The following is a 22275-nucleotide window of genomic DNA, read 5'->3' on the forward strand; positions in this document are numbered from 1 at the left end:
TGATATACGAGACCTACTTTGCAGTAAACATTATTATCAGCAATGTCAATGTAGTTACAATGTGGATGTAGTTTACTTTTGCCTGGCACTAGCAATTTTTCTTGACAATTTTCAAGGAAGTTTTAGAATTTCATGGATTCTAGACTTCAGAAACTTTTAGAATGTTCTGAGTTCTGTGTTCTGTTTATTCAACACCAAGACGTGCATAAACACTTAGATCATAGAGATCTACAATAGGTATCACCACAAATAATATAATCCATGGTATATTTACTGCAAGATATGTGCTTGTCAGCTGGTGGTGCCACAGTCATGCTGTACAAATATCATGAAATGATCACATTTTCCAGTGAATTCTCATCATCCTCTGAATCTCTCTGCAGTTGTTCAACAGATCTCTTGCAAGACCATATTCATAGATCCATAGAGTTTAAATTTGGGGGTGGAGAGGAAGGAAATTGGATTATTAGCTCATCTAGTCTGAACTCCAATATATTACGGGCCATTAAATTTCATCTATTTATCCCTGTATTGAGCCCCAATAACTTTTGTTTGACAAAAACATATCTTCCAAAAGGGCATCTAGTCTTGATAGGAAGACCTCAGGAGATGATGAATCCACCACTACCATTGGTGGTCTGTTCCAAAGACCTATTTAGATAGCAATTAAATCACTACCCAGGAGTGCTGCCAACTCTCATGACCTTATTGTGAGTCTCTCCATATTTATTATTTTTCTTAAAACCCTGGCTTCTGGAATCAGGGGATTGCATGAGAATTTCAGTTTTTATTTTAAAATGGGAGTAAGTTTCTAGTTCTTACTGTTGCCAGAAGAAATCATGAAAACAGGAAGGAAGCATATCCTAAAGATTCAAAAGCTAGAAGACAAATAAAATGGCCAATTTTTAAAAAAAATCTCATTATCTGAAGATGTATGCATATATGTTTTGTGTGCATGCCATTTAAAAGCCCAGTGAAAATTCAGGTTATGTATTTGTCTTGAAATAGTCCTTTACTGAAATGAAGGTCAAAATTCAAACACAGAGGTAGAGATTTTCAAGCTAAATATACATGGCAGAAAATGACCCTATTTAGGAGAAAATAAACTAGTCAAACTAAATCTGGACTTTGAAAACAACTTTTTCAAGTTAGACATATTCTGTAAATGTGGCAGTTGTTTGATTTGAGACACCTAAAGAGTATTTGAATATTTCTCCCATTACAGCAGATTCCGGCTCAACACCAAGGAAGGTGATATCATTCCTCCTGACAGATTGTATAGTGAAAACAGAAGTCTGAATCAAGATCCATGCCAATGCAGCTGGAAGCCTTTGTAGCGGAGTAAATATTCCCACATTGAGCCATGAGTATAGAATGGACTTTTAGGTGTTGCTGGAAGACTTGAAACAAGCAGACAAATTAATTTGTGTCAGGGCTCCATGGTACAGAATGGAAGGTCAAAGAGTTAATACATTTCTATGAGAGAAACTATGTTAATTTTTTTTTCTTTTTTTAAAATACAACACTAATTATACTTCTGTGAGCTTTTCGTCTAGTGATCTCAGACAGTCTTTGACACACTGAGGAATTAAACCTTACAACACACATCTTTTTGGGGCAGGTAGTTTCTCCATTTTACAAATGGAGAAACTGAGGCCCAGGAAGGTTAAGTGATGCACACAAGGAAACACTACAATCTGAGCTGGAAGTAGAACCCGGATCTGATTTGCAGGTTTCCTGTGCTTTAACCACTGACTGTGCATTCATTCCTTGTACATCTTATTCATTTCAGGGCCAGATTTTCTCCATTGGTGTGCCTGAGAGAGGGCTCAAGGAGCAAATTTGTGCCCTGTGCGGCAGCTGGGCACAAATGCATTTTCTGTACTTCTCAGGATGCAAGGACTGCTCCTTCCATGTATCACCTGGGCAGAAGACACGGGCAGAGATGATGCAGGGCCATGGCCCTGTCCCCCTATGAAAGGGCTAGTGGACCATTCTGTACCTGCTGAGGAGGCAATATAAGCATGTGCACTGCCTTGCCTTCTAGAGAGCCCTAGGAGGAACTCTTCTTGCAGCAGCTTCTGGGAAGTGAGACTCTAAATGCCCCCCTTGCCAGATGGAGGGAGGACTAGATGAAGGCATTTCTTCCCTATACCTATATACATATACACACACACGCACACTGATTCCTAAAAAGAGCAGGCCCGGGTCAAGAGCAGGCCCTTCTGTAATCCTCTCTCTCTGATTAAATGCTAATTGCAAAGGTGACTCCAATCTCTGGGGAAAGGTTGACTAGTTTTATAGAATGCAACACATTGAGACAAAGATTATTATAACATGCAATGCTGCGGTTGCTTTTTGACAAGAGAAGGCAGGTTCTGGAGCGTATTGAGTCTATATAATGAGATACCAAAACAGTCTTGTCTGCTCAAAGTCCTGGGGCATGTTGCATTTGGGTAATTGTTAATTGGGCTGCACTCTTGAAGTGCCATTGTCACAAATAGATGTGCATTTCTCATCTCCATTTTTGAGTTTGGAAAGTTAGCTACCTGCTTACAGTTCATCTTTTGGCTCCGAGGCAGAACAAATCAATTCCTGGGGATCTCTTTAGGAGAGCGTGACTGTTTTTTTTTTTTTTAAATACAACAATACAGCTGACATGACTGTTATTGGAACACCATGCCTGTTTTTGTTGTATTTATTTATTTTAATTTGGATTTTTTTGTTGTTGTTTTAAATGTGCCCAGCTGTAGACACAAAGTGTACTGGGAAAAAGGATGGAGTTGGTCTCTGGATCCCATATGGTATAAATCAAGTTCAGACAGTTCCCCTATAAATGCTCCTTGCTTCTTAGGTGTAAAACAATATTCTAATCCAGATGGTGGGATTGTTTAACCCCTGTTGTGGCAGAGGTTTGCAAGTTGTAAGCCTTGTCCCAGCAGGTGCAGATTCATCCTCTGGCAGGAGTATTTACTTTGCTAACCCTCAGAAATTCTGTCAGTGAGGAGGGAGGGGGAAGAGTTAAATTCTGCCCAAGGTTCCACAGGAGCCTTCCAATGGAGGCTGTCCAGCAAATCAACTCGACCAGTTCATCCCCAACCACCTACTGCTGCTCTCCCCACAACAAACTTTGGACCTCCTGGTGGAGGAAGGATTGTGAGTGCTTTGTGCCTCTGTGACTCCCGTACTGGGCAGACGTTCCTCAGCAGGGCTGCTTGTGCACTGGTCTGCACCAACTCTGGATGAATCAAGTCTGGAGCTCTCTAATGGCTTTCCTTTCATGACACATATTTAGTTGTATATATAAACCAGACATTCTCTTTCCCTGTGGGCAAGGGTGGAACTGGTTAATCCTTAATATATTCTTCCAAAGATCCTATTACTGTTTGTGGCCATTCTGTATAAACTCCCTTTGGAGAAGATGATTAAATGTGATAATAATGTAATTTATTTGACTAGGTAAAAAGCCTAGAGTTATATAAATACTATCGCTCGTTGACAGTGATTAGGGTGGAGGTGGATTTTTCATTGTTAGGTTTTATTGTTTCAGTGTGGATTTTTTAATGTGTTATTTCTCTGACCTCAATTCCATTCAATGTTTGCATGAATCCAATTCATCCGGCAGCTACTGATTGGCTTGGTTGACTGAGAACAGATAAATGAGCAGTTGAGGGCAGATTTCCAGTATGGGTGACTCCTTACAACCTACTTCCCAGATACTGTGGCACCCTTACTCTTTCCTGCAGCGTAGGGATCTGGAAAGGATATGGCCAGTGCACATGAAGCTCCGTGATTCCCCTACCCTAAAGAGCTGTTATAAGATGAGGCTGAGAGACTGCTGTAAAATACACTTGGGACAGAGATGGAGGAAATCTAGGAGTAGGATTGGAGAGCTGCATACAGCTTCTTTGCCGCTCCCCATCAGCTGTGCCAGCACTTACTGGACACTGGTAAGGTTCCAGCCCTGGATGTGGATGTACTTCCATTATTTGAGATGTGTATCCTTAAATGTCTAAACTCCAAAATGGGTCAGATTTTGTCTCCATGTTCTGCACATAGCAGGATCCCTCTGTGAGCATATCTCCTCCCTCTCAACTAAGATATTGTGTGTTGTTGGGTCAGCCTCCTCAAGAGCACAATCTCACCCTTCCCAGTATCTACACTATGTGGGCTGCAAGCTGGGATGGGATGCACATCTTCTGCTATCAGTCCTGCTGAGATTATCTGGGAAAAGTAATGTGTCCAGTAATATTGCCTTCCCCACTGAGACCCCTTAATAGCATGGAACCTGCTGGAGTTGGGTGGGAGAAAAACAGGACCCAGGAGCAGTTGTGTTTCAGGAGAGTCCCTGGTACCACAGCTCTGTTGAAGCCGCATCACCAGGGAGTAAGCTGAGGGGACAGTAGGAAATCAGAACAAGTGCAGACATGATCCTATGAGTGAATGACTCCAACCTCCTGCAGATCCCTGGGCTCCTTATAAGATGGAGCAGGAAGAGGTTGAGGGAGATCACAGTTCCCAAAATTCCCTAAATTCAAGCTTCATATTAACCAGTTTTATAACAGTAGAGAACCCTTGGTCTTCATGGCATGTGAAACATCCAAATTAGCAAGTATTTCTTATTGTCTTGGTGCTAGGACTTTTCTGCTGGGATCAGTACTCTGAGAGGTGCACATGCTGATGGTTGTTAGTCTGTGCTCACAGCTGCAACTTAGGTTGGAGAATTTTTCTCTTTGCCAAACTATCACTGTTTCATAATTATGTGACATGCTCAATAATTCACAAAGCTCTCCAGGGAAGGGACCCTTTGAGCAATGCCCAACACAATGAGGCCCCAATCCTGAGTGATGCCTTTGTGCACTGCCATACTACAAATGATTGATAATTACAAAGAACAAAGCTACAGTATAGAAAAGCGATAAGAACATACCAATCCATTGAAATAGCTGAATTGTTGGTTGTTTTGAAAGTGTTTATTACTTTATTGAGTTTGATCAAATCATTATCAACTCAATAGACTAACCAATTGCCTTGGAGAAAACAACTTTTCATTTCCTTTGAGGGCCAAATTGTGATACCGTTACTCACATTGAATAATAAGCTATGTGTAGTCCTATTGAAGTTACTCCATAAATAGTGCCATTAAAGGTGCTACTTATTGTAAGTAAGGTATCACAATCTGGACCTGAATAAATTTGTAGACAAATGTTTTATAAATAGCTCTAAAAGTTTTTTGATGTTTTGAAATGTTTGAACTTTTTTGTCCAAGTAACTACCTCCAGTCTAATTAAGGGTCCAGTTTTGGACATATTGAGTAAAACCTTTACTACACAAACATTCCCATTGAAATCATTGACTCATCATAGAATCATTGAGTATAAGGCCAGAAGGTACAACCAGATCATCTAGTCTGACCTCCTGTATGTCACAAGCCACCAACACCACCCAACCATCCACACAATAAAGCCAATAGACACAAGTATTCTAATATACCTAAACCTATTACATATAAACATAAATAGGATGGTTTCTCTGTGTGAGTAAGGATAGCAAAATCTGGCCTATAGAATTTAGGGCCTTTTTAAGGTTTTCCCATCCCTACCATCTAACCCCATTGGATTCATGTGAGATACATAAATTATAGAGCCTGGAAAAGTGATTTTGCTTACAGAGGTTGTGGTTTTGCAAGAAAATATACATACAGCACAAACCTTTCACTGGTCATCACAAATCCCCAGCTTGCCTAGACTTTATAGACCTCTTCATACAGTTCATTCTAGTTAACAACAACCTTAGCAAGGTTTTTTTTTGTATAAAGCAAATCTTCAACAACAACCAAATTATAGTGTGACAGGACTCACTAGTTATGCCATCCATCTAAAGTAACTGCTATAAACAGTAACAGTTAGCTATAAAACAAGCATAGACAGATTCTCTGTGAAGCTACTTCACAGCTTACCTAAATCTGAACACTGAACAACCCGAAGATGGCACTGACAGCGGAATGGACATACTGCTCCAGGTGGGTATAGTTCAGGACTGTCTGTCGGAAGATCAGCAGATCCTTCGTCTTCTAGCATAAACTCAAATAAGCCTTTTTGGTGGAATGGTTTGGCCCAGCATACTGGCAGAAGCAGGAGGAAGAAGACAGCCACCTTCATGGTTTACTTCATTTACTCAGAACAGAACCAGTGAACCTAGGAGTCAAATCAAAGGTTTAAAGAATGGTAGCATACTATCATTTCTGCAAAGCTCCTTTCCTAAGGAGATACAGAGCATGTCTACCAATTACATAAATGTGTGACTGTTCATTACAGATAGGCCACTTATATTACATGGGTCGGAGAATGTTAAACACTTGTCAAAAACACTTTTTACAGAGGAGGTTTAGGGTAATTGTAAACACATCTGTTTGCATTTATTAGGAACAGGAAGCATTGTCAACATTATTAAACAAAACAGTCAACACAATAAGCCACATTTTCCATTTGTCAGTACTTAGCCACCGTAGCAGTTTGAGTGTGTGCTTTCACTACCAGTTGTTAGCTATGAGTTTGTTCCTTTGGGGATGAACCTGAGATTCTCAAATCCACCGTAATGCATATTTCATGTCTTGTAATTGTTTTTAAGAGCCAGCCTGTTGTATGTGTTTTAAATTATAGCCCACCGAGGCTGATTGGGAAATGAAGCAAGATCTAGAGATTGGGCAAAAAACTTTTAGCTGTTTAAGTTGTACTTATTTCCCAGTTTAAATAATATTATGAAGCTTCATTTCATGTTGGTTTCTTCTTGGCCTCCTTTCCAATTATTTGGCTTAGAGTATGTTATTTTATAACTCTATTGTGTAAAAAAATCTTTTGCTTTGCACTGCGGAAGCATTTGAACTCCTGCTTATTTTTTGTCAGCACATTTTCTAATGAGACTTAGGGGCCTGATCCTGCAAACATTTTTTTCCACAGGAGCAACTTTTGTTCATGTGAGTAGTCCCATTGGACTCAATGAGGAAAGCTACATAAGTATGTGTTTTAGGACTGGGCCCTAAGTTAGTTTCTGCAAGTTCTAGAATATATGGCATGCATTGTTCAGTATTGAGGGAAATATATTAAGAGTAATTTTCATATTTCATGGTAGGTAATTACAAATTAGTTAACTCCGGAATAGTTTCTCTTTTCACCATATGCAATATACAGAGAAAGTTATCTTGAAAAATCTCTCATGGGATTAGGAGCCTTTTCTTACATTAGTAAATGTAGTCCCAGATAGAAGTTATAACTATATACAAAAATAAGTGTTCATTTAATTGTTTAAATCAGTAACTCAGCAATACAAAAATTCATTTTGAAATGAATTAACTAGAAACCAGGCACTGTATATTGAGGCCTCTCTTCAGAATATTAGAACTTCAAATTACGGTACTATTAGAGAGCTGGTGGTAGTCTAAGGCTAGATGGATTCGCATGTATCTAGCTCTATGCCTCTGTTACGTAATTTGCATAGAGTAACTCCCAGAATGCAACATCACAAAACATTTTACCTTTTTCTTAAGCAAATGACAAGTCTGCCATACAAAATATGCTAATATTTTAAAAATATAACTGAAGCCTCTCTAATTTAGCCATTCTATGATCAGATTGTGATACTATCAAATATGAGTAAGGATATTTTACTCTGTAAATAATCCCTTTGCCTTCAGTGGGATTTAGGGTTCACCTGGAGAAAGGTATTATTCAGTGTGATTATGTATATTGCAATATGGCTTTTAATTAGAAGCATTTTCCTTTCCTGTAGATTCTGCAGCATGCCATCAATAGTAATCCAATTTATCCCCATAGCGGGTATTCCAGTAATAAGGAGTACTGTGTGTGGTGAGCCTGCACAATTATAAGTATGAGAGAAAGTAAGAAAAATAACAAAGTGGCATTAATCCATGACCATTTTCTTAGTACTACTTCATCTAATACAGCACATTTATAATTTTGGAGTGGAGGGTAGTAAAATGACAATACAGTTTCCAAAAATATTCTGTACCTTGGCATAAGGAATTAAAGTCCTAATTTATTGCCATTTATCATAACATGTTGTATTGTAAACAACATAAATATTAGCAGAGCAAAAACAAATGTTCTGAATTTTCATTAACTTCGATATGCCATGTGAATCAGATACACAAGAGAAATGCCATGATACTGGCATTCTATGGCTGCTTTAAAGAGGTTTTCCTGGGTATAAAGTAAACTGCTTTTGACCCATTAATATTTTGATCCTGTTCCCATTGATCCCAGAGGTAAAACATCCATTAGTTTCAAAAAAAGCAGAGTCTGGATCCTCTACTGGAAATAAATTGTCAGACAAACAACACAGAGGCACTTTTCATATTTTACTCATGCACACTAATATATACTGATGACATATATGTCAGCTAAATACTGTCATAGGGCCTTATCCTGTAAACACTATACAGCCAAGACTTCTAATGAGTTCAATGGAAGTCTTGCGTGAGTGAGAACTGCAGGGTTAGGGCCATAATGGATGTTATGGGGCTTAGATAATATATATTGCATTAAGGACTCAGTGGGGGAAAATCATATTAATGAAAAATAATCAGAAGATAGGAATATATATATATATTCCTTCCTAACAAAACAACAACCATTTAAAAATCATATAAAAGAAAATTGTCCTGTTAATAAATGTTCACATTTCATTTAGAAAGGAAGAGGGAAAGATAGATTGAATTGAATTTATAATGGTTTGCGATGTGGTATTTGGGTTTAGAGCACAAAACTGTTTACATTTGCATTAAATTATATGTACACAATGAGAGACTTTTCCACAAAAGCTACATCATTTCACGTCACCAGAAACCACTGTATTGGTGGTCGTCTTGTTACCCTGCATTAAAACTAATGAAAAAATGACCACTTTCTGTCAGAAGAGTTTCTTATAACATCACAAAATTTTACTTGAATGAAATGTACAATGGAAAAAAAATTCCTGGACCACGTGTCTTACCTATTCTGTATACAAAACAATAGGTGTGAAAACACAGTAGTTGGGATTTCAAAGTAGCCTGAATGTCCATTGACAGGAGTTCCAGCTCTGTAGGAGTTTTGTTTTTCAACTCTTTCTTTCAGAGCCACCTTCTCTAAGAGGTGTAGTCCATTGTTTATATATGTTAACATACCACTTTCTAATTTTATAAAGACATTCATCAAGTCTGTATAACTGTACATCACATTGTTTTGAAGTTGAAAATATTCTGAATAAAGTTTAAAACGCATGGAAAGAAAGACTGCAAAATTTCACTCTGTCGTTTGCAACCAGAAATGTAACTACTCATACATTCCCCCCCCGCACACACACACACTATATCATATACTCTAAATATATGCCTACAAACACAGAATATATTGCTGCCAAAGTTCACAGTAAGAAAAAAGGAATATAGCATTACTTCTACACATCAAAACAAAAGACAGCAAAAATCAAATGAACAATAGGAAATGTACTCAGTCCTTGAGAACATATTCTGCTTCTCATGTTCTTAAACAACACAACTTCAGGGTACAACATTAACATTGCTAAACATTTAGTAGGATTTTTCTTGCTTCTCCCAGTAAAATGCAACCATTTTTGCTTTAGACTTGACTGAAGTTTTATTAGTCTGAAGCATAGTTCAGGACAATGATTGAAAACCATACCTTTTTAATCCAGGGATTTGCAAGAGGAGCTCTCAAAGCTGAGATGTAATTAAACTAAATATTCAGCCCCGGCAAAGGACCTGCAGGTGTGGAAAGGAGGAGGGGGTAGGTTACTGCTCAGTGACTGTCACTTGGTGGAAAACCCTCCTGCTTCTATTCCACAGCACAGTTAAAAAATAAGGTTTCCCTCAATGAACACAATCCAGGCTGACACCCACATTAGATCATATGGTAATGATATGTCTCCTGTATTGTAGCCAAAATCTTTATCAGCCCCCTTTTCTTTTTTCATTTGCTTTATTTCTTTTTCATCTGTTTAGGATCCCAAACTGCTTGTACAGTACAACACAGAAGCTCGATTGTAATTCATCTTACTTATTTTCTTAACTTCCCTAAAACATATATTGACCAGAGTTTTTTTTCTTCTGTTTTAACCATGCTTATCTGAATCATTGACTTTACTGGAAAAAATAGTTTGGCTATTTTTCTTGTTTATAGTCTGTATAACTTAAGGAAATGATCTAAAATTAATCTTGGAGTTAGTCAAAATGTAGATTAGCAGCAGAAAAATAGTTTGAATAGCCTTAAGTTAAACTATTTATACAAATACTAACCTGCCTCTGCAAATGTTACAGCCATTGCATGAACCAAGTAGTTTAGCTAAAGAATATAATTCCATACATTTTTAAAAGATTGCAGTGTATTCCTGACTGTATATGAAAAGCCTGTTGCTTATTGTTTTAATTAGTGGAATGATTTTAACATTTGTGGTCAGAAATGTTTCATATAAACAGATTTAAAAGTGCATTTTCACCAGAAAGGAAATTAGCTTAAACTCATTTTTGGTACTACAGTGGGGCTTTAATAGAACACACATGTGACTAATGATGTGTCTAGCTCACTATTTAGATTTATAAGTTGATTTAGTAATCTGCAGCTTTATTTGATGTAAATATCATCAATTGCTGAAATCCAGTTCTGCTCTGTTTTTAAAACTCCAATATACTAAAGGGAGCCCAAATATAATAACTGATATTTATTTAGTAACCTAAAAGCAACATGAGCATGTGTAAATTTACTATACTGTTGGCTCTTCTGTCTAAATACTGCAGATTTATGTCTGTGTTTTGACTTGTACCCTCTCTGTTTGCCCTTAGGCTGTGACCAGGTGCAAATCTGAAATCAAAGTCTGTGAAATGTGAAAAGATGTTGAAAAGAAGTTTTGAATTTGTAGAATCACAATAAACACTTGAAGATCGGTCTCTTGGCCTGATTGAAAAAGAAGATGTTTTAAAAAAAAAAAAAATCTTCTCGTTGCATTTTCTTGGTAGAAAAAGACACAGGGGAACAATTCACCTTTATAGATTTTTGCTGCAGTCAGTAGCAGTAATCAGATATTTTTATATTAAAATATTCTACTAATTTTAGGGAGTCAAATTCTTTCCTTATATTAACCACAGGGCACAATAACTGGTAATGATTTAGCTGTAACATTTTGATATGCATGATTAGTTTTGCTCTCAGCTTTTTATGTTTTAAATGCAGCCTTAACTTGTTCAGAGGTGTCACTGTTAGATTCACCGAAATTTTGGCTGCATTTTAGTAATTTCAACTAGTCAAATCTCTGTCCACCTGCATCAGCTGGTTACAAACATTTCAAAGCAGGATTTTGATGGACAGCAGGTCAACAGTGGGGCAACTGAACTTGTCATCTTGAAATTTTGCCTCAGGGTGAACTTACACCCTCCCGCACTAAAACCTAAAACAACTGCGCTGATAACTATTAAAGGGGTGAAAGGTACTAAATTAGTTATAGCTTTTTCTCCTTGTTATCGGAAAGTGGGGGATGTGAAGGAGCACCGTGTCCCATCCTTCCTTTTCTCCTCCAGGCTTTGGGGGAACTGAGATCCCTGCAACATGCTGCCTCCTCCTCACTGGCTGGAGAAATGGAGATTAGAGTGGGAGTAGCAGGACCAGTTGTTATCTGGCTGGAGAGTTTATAGGGTTCCAAGCCTCCTTAGGTGGAGTAATACTGGCACAGTTAGAGAAACAATTGTCCAAGGTGGGAGTACCCTATCAGCCTCCTTTCTTCTCCAGGAAGATCTGACCCACCTGGTTCCCTCCAGGAAGCACAAAGAGGAAAAGATGGGAGAGCTTACCACTTCCAGTTTTTCCTTCCTTCCAGGGGTAAATGGAAATCCTGATGCTGGCATCCTCTTTCCTAGTCAGCCATTCAGTTTTCTCTGGACTCTATGCCAGTTTCCTCTCCCCTCCTAGAACTCCACAGTGGGGGAGATAGTTGGGAGCGCAATAGTCGCTCCATTATACAGCTCCACACTAAGAGTACATCTACTCGGCACACTCCTTATGGCTTCATATAGATTACATACACCTCTCCCAGCAGGGATATAAACTGCAGTGTAGATGGTGAGACATGGCATACGCAAGTAGAGAAAGACACATGTGAACCATTAGGGTAGGAGCCTACACGGCTCTCCATCCCCAAGCAGTGTGATATTTTTAGCTGGATAGTGTCCCGGTTCCTTCCTGCTGCCAGAGCCTTTCACCATGATAGGGAAAGGCTGCGGCAGTAAGGAAAGGCTCTGGCAGGGGGGAGGCAGTAGGGAAAGTGTCCAGGAGCTCCCTATTTCTGGAGCCTTTCCCTGCTGCCTTCCTCCAACTGGAACCTTTCACTCATGTGTGGACACAGCCTGATTTTCACAGCAATATGTAGATACACATGCCCTGCACACACCTCACTAGTGTGCTGTGTAGACGTACCCGATGCACAACCACACACTTTTCCTTGGCTTGCTGTGGGCCTACTTGGGGACATGGACTCCTTTCTGATATCTGTTTTTCCGTATCACTGTTCTCTTCCCCGTGTCATGTCCTATCACACAAGTTGATGCAATGTCAAGTTACTGCCTTACATCAATACACATGATGACCTACAGCCACCAGAATTTGTGAGCTCCCCTCCAATCTGTTAATCACTGCTTAATATTTTTGTCATGATTTGAATAAGTGGTTTTTACCAGAGTCAGTGCTCCAAACAAAGACCTAGATGGCTACGTTTGCTCTGCGGCAAGGCTAGACTTTCAGATATTAAGTACTGACTTCCAAAAGGTTCTAGCCAAATATTCCTTATTGTTATTTTTCTTATAACAAAATTATTTCACATCATCTAAAAAGACAAAGAAATGGTTATGAGTAATAAAGAGAAGGGTTCAGAATGAATAGGCAATGGGCAGGAAATATTTTTTATATATCTGTTGCAGGAACAACAGGGCATTATGTCTTTTGGTGCTTATTTCATATCCTCTCCCATTATCAGTTAGTTCCAGAAGGATGCCCCATGGTTTTCAAGGTATTTGGTCAAACCTCTGAATAGATCTCCCCTTCCCCTCTGCCTCCCTGTTTAGCTATGTGCCCATTCCTCTTGTCTATTCTGCAACTTTCTGTAAAAATTTTTTACAAACAGTGGTCAATGAAGTATCTATGGAATAAATGTGGTTCTATGTTTATCCAGGCATGGCATGACAAGGTAGTTGAAAACACAGAATTGCAATTGTTGGATATTCTGGATGTAAAGGGTTCCTTCATCTGTTCTGTCATCTCAGAGCTATATTTCTGAAGTTTGTGACAGTTCTACAGGTCACATATCGCTGAGGTCTCCCGTTTTGTCATTTGCCAACAGTAGGGTTATGTATTGTCTGCAGCCATGGAGAGCACTTTGAATAAAGTTGAATGAAATTAATGCCTTGCTCCTCCCAAACTATGACCGAGATTTCCTCCTCCTCTGAGGAACAGGGACTCTGCCTTCTCCGTGGTATTTCCCTGTAACCCCAGGCATGTCCCCATACCCTGCAGCATATGCTCCCTAAGTCTGGGGTCTGTGTGGCTGGAGCATGTGGAGACTGGATAGGCCAGAGGGGTAGGAAAATCATCCTTTCTCTGGCCTTCCCAGGGAGTAGCCTCTTATGGAATTGCTCCTGACAGAAGACAGAGCCCTTTCCCATGGGAGGGCATGATCTGGCCCTAGAGTATTTGGCACCTACATTCCTCTCCAATATGGCCTGAGCCAGATTGTTTTCCAGCCATCACTGGTTGAGGAGGAGCTGTTACAGTCTCACCACTCATTGTGATTGCTAATTCCCTGATTTTAGTATTGGGCCCACAGGAGAGAACCTAAGTATTCACTCCTTATACTTCTACCAGAATATAACTTAACTCCCAACTGCACATTTTAAGAGCACTCTTACCTATCCAGCTTCTCAAAAAACATGGTTGGATGGGTATAACTACCCTTGACTAGCAAGAAATCCACAAATAGCAAGGTTTCTCCTTATTACTAGCTATGGTGGCAGGAGAGAGAGGGTGCAGAAGTATGTGTGAGACAAGCAAAAGAGCACTTTACTCTCCAGTTAGCTAGGAATCCATATGTGAAAGCAAACAGCTACTTGTATATGGGATCAGGTAGTACCCTGTTTCCCATGAGCTGGGCTACTGACAGAGGGAATGTTGTTACTCTGAGCTGACTCACATGCGAATGTCAACACCTCAGAAAACCCCTATTAGCAGGGGTTGGGGATAGTAGATTCTGTCCCAAAAAGACACTATGGGTTGGGAAGAAGCAGGCAGACTGTGACTAGAAGCCTGAGAATGCCTTATCAGGAAACAGTGGTGGTGAATGGGAGCCGGGAAGAAAGGTTGGGAGGGATGTCAGGGGAGCCTGAATTGGAGAGAGAATGAGAGGTCAGGGTCAGGCAAAAGGAGCAGAATCTCAGGAGTATATCTGTTTTCATGAGATTTTGGCCATTTATTTCAGGGTCTGGTTTTGGAGGCAAACAGGTCTTGCTGGGTGAGGGAGGGAGGGAGGTTCAGATTAAAAGTAAAACTTTTATTTTTAATGTTGGTGACATTAAGATCCTGAACCAGACATCCCTGGTCATCCCAACTCTGCTTTGTAGATACCTTCTGTAGGACTGTTACACCATTTCATACAATTGTTCAAGCAATGTGCCTTGCGTGTCCTCTATTAGTCAGGGGTTATGAACCAGTGTCCAAAAATGAACCACACATCCTGTGCAGCTATGCATTGCTTAAGAACCTTGTACCAGACTATGAAAACTGTGAACTGCTGTACCAATAGGTCAAGTCCCTGACCTCAGTTTTAGTCATAGCAAACTTCTTGGTTCATCAGAAGTTAATTATGCTTGAGTTAAGTCCCTGTCCTTTTGAATCAAAGAGCCCAGCTAGTGTGCCCTACAGTAGGGTTCTTGTGCGGGTAGATATTAGGATGATAAGATGTGCATGTTGCAGTCTAGTGGGGAAATTAATGATTTCCAGGAGTGGCTCCACCTATACTGAGTCCTGTGAACTGCAGGTTCTTTGGTAGTGTAAGCAATACCATCACTGAACTTACTGCTTTCATTCTGGTTATTTGACTTCTTTATGGTACCGGAGCTCATTTAAAAAAATTCTGAATCAGACACTGATGACACAAATGCAATTTTTGTTGGAACAAAATTGTGCATTGAGGCTCAGATGAAAACCAGGGGCTTCTGAGCCTAGGATTTTGTAAACTTCCATCTCTCAAATGTGAGGAGTAATTGCATGTGATGTGAGGATCACCACCACAGAAAGTTAAGTTCTGGCCAGGGGCTCTACAGGAACCCTGCCAATTGCATCATAGGCTGTGTATCAGTAAACTCATACTGACCTCCAAAAGTTGGGGGACTGGAAGCCTCAGGGCTTTGGGAACGGAATAGACGTACAACATTTTGCTTCTAATTTGTGCAATGAGATGCATCACAGGGTGGTGGAGAATGGAGATCAAAAGTTTTTGATATCGGATAGCTGTTGTGTGTCTTACATGAAAATGAGTTGAGTAGTCTCAGCCCAGTTTCCAGTGGCCATGTGTCTGCATTTTAAAAAACCCTCTGAATAGGGAAAAACTGACACTCTGATCAGCGAGGCCAAGAACTAAATAAGCACAGGGACTAATCTAACATGTTACCTTTAGATGTTAGTCCTGCAGGTCTAGACAGAGGCACACTAATGGGTCAGCAACTTTCTGTGCTGTTACTCATGTTGTATCAGCTTTCTGAGTAAATAGAAAGCTTCAGTCTCCAGGGCTCTCAGTTCTGTACCTTCCAAAAGCTTAATGTTCACAAAATGTAATCTAAAAAAGAAAAAATCTAAGTAACTTGAAATGTCATGTTAAACTAAGTTACATTTTATAGTAAGCTGGTTCCTTCATTACAGTTGCCAGCTGGCATCACTCAAAGTTTACAACCACAGGGATCTTTAGGTTTCCACAACATTTCCGGTTGTCTCGACTAGCACCCACTACATTGCTTGTCTCTCCTCACATACAAAACCCTAGTCCTGATTTTTAAAATGTAAGATGGCAGATCTCTATATGTACAGCAATATTTAACCAGGCAGGATATTTTCTTTTAGAGAAAAGGGGATAGAATTCACACTTTTTTTTTTTCAAAGTAGGCCAAACAATTTCAAGACAACTATTCAATCTAGCCTCAAACTGCAATAAATATTGTATAAACTTTTTTTTTACAAAGCAGTAATATGATCCTATTTTTCCTTTGAAAAATATTTGCAAATATTTTTTTAAAAAAGATTTAGACCTGAAATCCAAGAATGTGAATTTTCATTTTTAAAAGCCGCCTGACCATTAATTACAAACCTACATTTATATTGTAGTTTCATTTTTTTATTAAATATGTTCAGATATACTTTCACAAAATAATCCATAAAAATCATCCCAGACTAACTGAACCTTCCTCTAAGTTTTAAACAGTATTTTTTAACAAATATAAAAACATCTCACTGTCTCCAACAAACTTGATGGAAACATTTCATACATTTTGATAGCACTACCAGTTCTCCTCTTAAAATGAAACATATACATTGAGAGTTTCTATTTAAAAAAGAAACAATATAAAGAAGCTACTTGCTCTGGGTAAGGAGTTGAGAACTAGTCAAAGAAAGCTCTCTAATCAGCTCTCTCTATGACAATGATCAGTTCGTGAATATGAAGCCTGATTCAAAGCCCATTGAGATCAATGGGACTCCATCCATTGACTCGATGGGCTTTGGATCAGGCCCAGAAAGTATACAACATATAGGTCCTGATCCCAGAATGGTCTGTAACATGAATTTAAGTATATAAGCAATCCTGATTACTTTGATGGGATTATACACTTATTTAAAACTAAGCATGGGCACAACTGTTTTTCTGAATTAAGGCCTCCTAGGATAGGTCTACACTGCAATAAAACACCTGTGGCTGGCAGGTGTCCGCTGACTTAGGTTCATGGGGCTCGGGGCTATAAAATTATAGTGTAGACGTCCAGGCTCAGGCTGGAGCCCAAGATCTGGCTCCCTGTGAGGCAGGAGGATTCCAGAGCCCAGGCTCTAACCTGAGCCTGGATGTCAACACTGCAATTTTATAGCCTCACAGCATGAGCCCTGTGAACCCGAGTCAGCTGACACAGGCCATGTCAAGGCAGCTTCCCCACTTTGAACTTTAGGGTACAAACACGGAGGCCTGCATGAAAACTTTTAAGCTTAACTACCAGCTTAGATCTGGTCCGCTGCCACCACTCCCAAAGCTAATTCCCTTCCCTGGGTAGCCTTGAGAGACTCTTCACCAATTCCCTGGTGAATACAGATCCAAACCCCTTGGATCTTAAAACAAGGAGAAATTAACCATCCCCCCTCCTCCTTTCCACCAACTCTTGTTGGATCAAGATCCAACCCCCTTGGATCTAAAAACAAGGAAAATCAATCAGGTTCTTAAAAAGAAGGCTTTTAATTAAAGAAAAAGGTAAAAATCATCTCTGTAAAATCAGGATGGAGAATAACTTTCCAGGGTAATCCAACTTAAAGAGCCCAGAGGACCCCCCTCTAGCCTTAGGTTCAAAGTTACAGCAAACAGAGGTAACCACCCTAGTAAAAGGTACATTTACAAGTTGAGAAAACAAAGATAAACTAACACGCCTTGCCTGGCTGTTTACTTACAAGTTTGAAATATGAGAGACTTGTTCAGAAAGATTTGGAGAACCTGGATTGATGTCTGGTCCCTCTTAGTCCCAAGAGTGAACAACTTCCCAAAACAAAGAGCACAAACAAAAGCCTTCCCCCCACCAAGATTTGAAAGTATCTTGTCCCCTTATTGGTCCTTTGGGTCAGATGTCAGCCAGGTTACCTGAGCTTCTTAACCCTTTACAGGTAAAAGGATTTTGGAGTCTCTGGCCAGGAGGGATTTTATAGGACTGTACACAGGAGAGCTGTTACCCTTCCCTTTATAGTTATGACAGGCCAGCTGCTTGTATTTTATTGCATTCCCATAGAAGAGAGTTGGTTTTTTTTCCTTATACACTTAAACCTTTGCAGGGCTCTGGCAGATAAATGTAATTTACACCCTCTTTAAGGCACATTTACATTGCCAGAGTGTGAAAAGGATCCTTCATATAACTGAGAGTCAGGCCCTATGGTACCTGCTGTAGTGCAGTGTTTAGTAGGACACAGGTTTCCATTTCTTGGTAAAAGGACAATTTAACATTTCTAAGATCCAGAGTAAATGTAGTGTCTGCACATTGGATTATCTGCAAACAAACAGCATCTATCCTATAGGTACAGTCAATGCAGACATTACAGGGAAAATTCTGAACTAAATAGCATCTAACTTCCAGACTACAATATAAACAAAAATACAAGCCAAAACCTAGAAAACTTTAAACTATTCTGTGATTGTGAACGTTTCTACAGAACTCCGAAGTTCTACGTATTTTAAACGCTTCTCCCTCCCTCCTCCATCAATTTTTTTTAAAGCAGCTGTTCACATCTGTGACCCTGTTCAATCTCTTCTCCCCCTGACTTTTTTCTCATATTAAATTGTTTTAACACTTGCTGCAACCACTCTGCAGGCCATGAACAGACACCAGCATTGTGCAAATTGCCCCACTGAAAGCAGAACTTGGGAGAAGCATCTCCCATTGGAGCTGATTCAAACAGCATAGAGGAGAGACAGACAGCAGGAACAGGGTGAAGAACATTTAACACGATGACAAATGGCCGCGGCCGTGTGTCCAAGTCTCAAGATCCAATTGTCAGTGGTTTTCTTTTTTTTTCTTTTTTTTTTTTTTTTTTTAATGAAGAACAGTCACAGAATAGTGTTTTTGCTTCCAAACATGTGAAAGGTGTCCATCTCACAGACAAAGCCAAAAATGTTGTTACACTAGCTCTGAGACAGTCAGCACTCATCATTCTGGACAAATGGAAAGAGAGACAGGATGCAAGGGATGTGGTTTAATTAGGTCACAACTTTTATTAACTTAACTCAGATGAAAATGGTCCAGCAGTAACTCATACAGTGCAAGTCATCAGTCCATCCTTAATCATTTCCACCTGGTGCAGGGCTGCCATCACCCCATCCCTCCACTATAGGTCCCAGATAATTGCTGGGAACCCAGTGCCCTCCCCTGGTATTGGGAGTTAAGGGGCTTGTGACAAGTTTGGTCACAGACACCCCCTTGGGACTGTCACCTGACGTGCTGAAATTTCCTGTGAGCTTGTTTTCCCTGCCAACTTGGGACTCCAGAATCCTGCCTTGTTGAGCCAGACACGCTAGTCTGCGGCAACACAGACCCAGGGTCTGGGCCATGCCCCCAAAACTACAGACTTTAACTAAAAACAGCTCAACAGGTTACCTATCTCCAGTACCCAGACACCCAGCTCCCAATGGGATCCAAACCCCAAATAAATCTGTTTTACTCTGTATAAAGCTTATACAGGGTAAACTTGTGAATTGTTCACCCCCTATATCACTGATAGAGAGATATGTACAGCTGTTTGCTCCCCCAGGTATTAATCACTTACTCTGAGTTTATTAATTAACAAAAGTGATTTTATTAAGTATAAAAAAGTAGGATTTAAGTGGTTTCAAGTAATAACAGCCAGAACAAACTAAGTCACAAAGCAAAATAAAACAAAACACGCACGTCTAAGCCTAAAACATTAAGAAACTGATTACAGGTAATATCTCACCCTCAAAGACATTCCAATAAGCTTCTTTCACAGACAAGATTCCTTCCCTAGTCTGGGCCCAATCCTTTCCCCTGGTGCAGTCTTGGCAGTTCTCCACTTTATGTAGCATAATTCTCTGAATTAAAAGTTGTACTGATTCCTATCAGAATTTAGGCTGCTTCAAGAATGCAGGAGTGAAAAGACGAGGAAGAGAAGGTGGCAAACCAGGAAAGAATAGCAAGGCATAACAATATTCTTGAGATTTAGCTTTGCTTTCACAATAGAATTGGAGAATTAAAAACTCAGTCTGTCTGTCTTAGGGTTTTGTACTATGTTCCATTGCTGTGGGATCTGAGTTACTATGAGAGAAAATTAGATCGCTGGTATAATTACAAAATAATTTGTAATTAGTCACTGGACCATTCAAATCTTCCCTAGAGTTAGATTCTGGGAATTACTATGATCTACCATTGATCCTCCAGTCTGGTTACCTATCTTGAAAAATGGTCAGTGCCAGATACTCCATGGCCAATTGAACCCCCTCCAGGCAACTCATTATTTTTTATTCTACCATTCGGAGAACTTTACTTCCTCACTATAGGCAGCCATCACTTTATGTCCTGAAGCACAAGAACTGATACCTTTATATGTTTTTTTGTTCTAGCTAGTGTAGTGGCTGCTGTTATTCAGTCAAATTAAAAAAAAACCCTGACCTTTGAACCTCACTAATCTTCCACGATAGTTAGTTCCTACCGTCAGTTAGATTCTGAACAAAACAATACTTTATTTGTAGTGTCTTTTGTTATCACTGGACACTGTCTTGGTTGGGTTACTCATTGGCTTTCTCTGTATAATTCATTGTTTCATCTTCTCAAGGTTTTTAGAGTAATTTCTATGAAACCAAGAATTTTGTATTCTTATTAAATTCTATAGAACTTTTCAATAAGAATGCAGTGTGTGGGAGAACCCCATTCCTATTAGTCACATCTGGGCTATTAACTAGTCACCTATTTACAAAAGATATGTTGTTGTTCCAGTGAGCACTGGCTGACAGACATTCAGTATAATAATCTCTTTATGCACTCATTACAAACACAACATACTAGCTAGTGCTAACATAGTCTGATGCACATGTGTGTTTTATAGGTGGTGATCTCAGAAAAGTTGTGGTTCAAGCTATAGACACAAAGTGTTGCAAGCCCAACCTTGAACCTGAAATGATTTTTGATGTGATGAGTTCGGTAACACTTGTGGCATGTAAACTGAATGTCATGTCCATTAACTAGAACAATTGTCTCTCATCTTCTCACACTGGGATGCCATTGCTAAATCATGACATGGTGCTAGCTGGTGAGCTTGGTGATGAATGAAAGTTACAATAATATCATCGGAGCAAGAAGAGGGATAACAGTGGGGGAATCTGCTCAATATTTTAAATGTCTGTACATAAATGCACGGACTATGGGGAATAAACAGCAAGAACTGGAAGTATTAATATATGAACTAAATTAATTGGCATCAAAGAGACTTGGTGGGATAAATCTCATTACTGCAATATTGATAGCTTGTTTAGGAAGAAAGGCCAAGGGGAAAAAAGGGAGGAGGTGTTGCATTTTACGCCAAGAATAAATGCACTTGTTCTGAGATAAAGAAAGAGGTGAGAAGCAGACCAGATGAAAATCTTTGGGTATAGACAAAAGGAGGAAAAAGCAGGGCTGATGTTATGGTGGGGGTCTATTATAGACCACCAAATCAAAAGGACAAGGTGGATGAGGCATTTGTAGAACGAATAAGAGAAATATCCAAAACACAAGACCTGGTAGTAATGAGGAACTTTAACTACACAGACATCTGTTGAAAGAATAATGCAGCAAACCATAAAATGTCCAGTAAGTTCTTGGAATATGTTGGGGATAACTTTCTTATTCAGAAAGTGGAGGAAGTAACCAGGGGGACAGTCGTTTTAGACTAAGTGGGAGGAATTACATGCAAATCTGAAGGCTGGGGGCCATTTCGGTGTAAGTGATCATAAGATGATAGATTTAATTACTCTAAGGCTACATCTACACTACGGGGGGGGGGGGTCGATTTAAGGTACGCAAATTCAGCTACGTGAATAGCATAGCTGAATTCGACGTATCACAGCCGACTTACCCCGCTGTAGGGACGGCGGCAAAATCGACCTCTGCGGCTTCCTGTCGACGGCGCTTACTCCCACCTCCGCTGGTGGAGTAAGAGCGTTGATTCGGGGATCGATTGTCGCGTCCCATTGGGACGCGATAAATCAATCCCCGAGAGGTCGATTTCTACCCGCCAATTCAGGCGGGTAGTGTAGACCCAGCCTAAGGCCTGGTCTACACTAGGAGGTTATGTCGAATTTAGCAGCGTTAACTCGAATTAACCCTGCACCAGTCCACACAATGAAGCTATTTATTTCGACATAGAGGTCTCTTTAAATCGATTTCTGTACTCCTCCCCGACGAGGGGAGTAGCGCTAAATTCGACATGGCCATGTCGA

At 39.8% G+C, this 22275-nt stretch overlaps 1 protein-coding gene across 1 annotated transcript in view; it reads right to left on the bottom strand.

Annotated features, from left to right (window-relative positions):
• The window catches only part of DCN (decorin), a 50687-nt gene extending 40805 nt beyond the window's left edge, over nt 1-9882 (bottom strand). Inside the window, exons 1-2 of the mRNA XM_054027914.1 lie at nt 9702-9882; nt 5960-6197 (exon numbers count right to left, since the gene is read on the bottom strand). Of these exons, the coding sequence (XP_053883889.1) occupies nt 5960-6161 (202 nt within the window). The 5' untranslated portion in view covers nt 6162-6197; nt 9702-9882. The remainder of the gene's footprint in view (nt 1-5959; nt 6198-9701) is intronic.
• Between the last annotated feature and the right edge of the window lie 12393 nt (nt 9883-22275).

The sequence above is a fragment of the Malaclemys terrapin genome, chromosome 1 (assembly GCF_027887155.1).
Source record: "Malaclemys terrapin pileata isolate rMalTer1 chromosome 1, rMalTer1.hap1, whole genome shotgun sequence".
Classification (NCBI taxonomy): domain Eukaryota; kingdom Metazoa; phylum Chordata; order Testudines; family Emydidae; genus Malaclemys; species Malaclemys terrapin.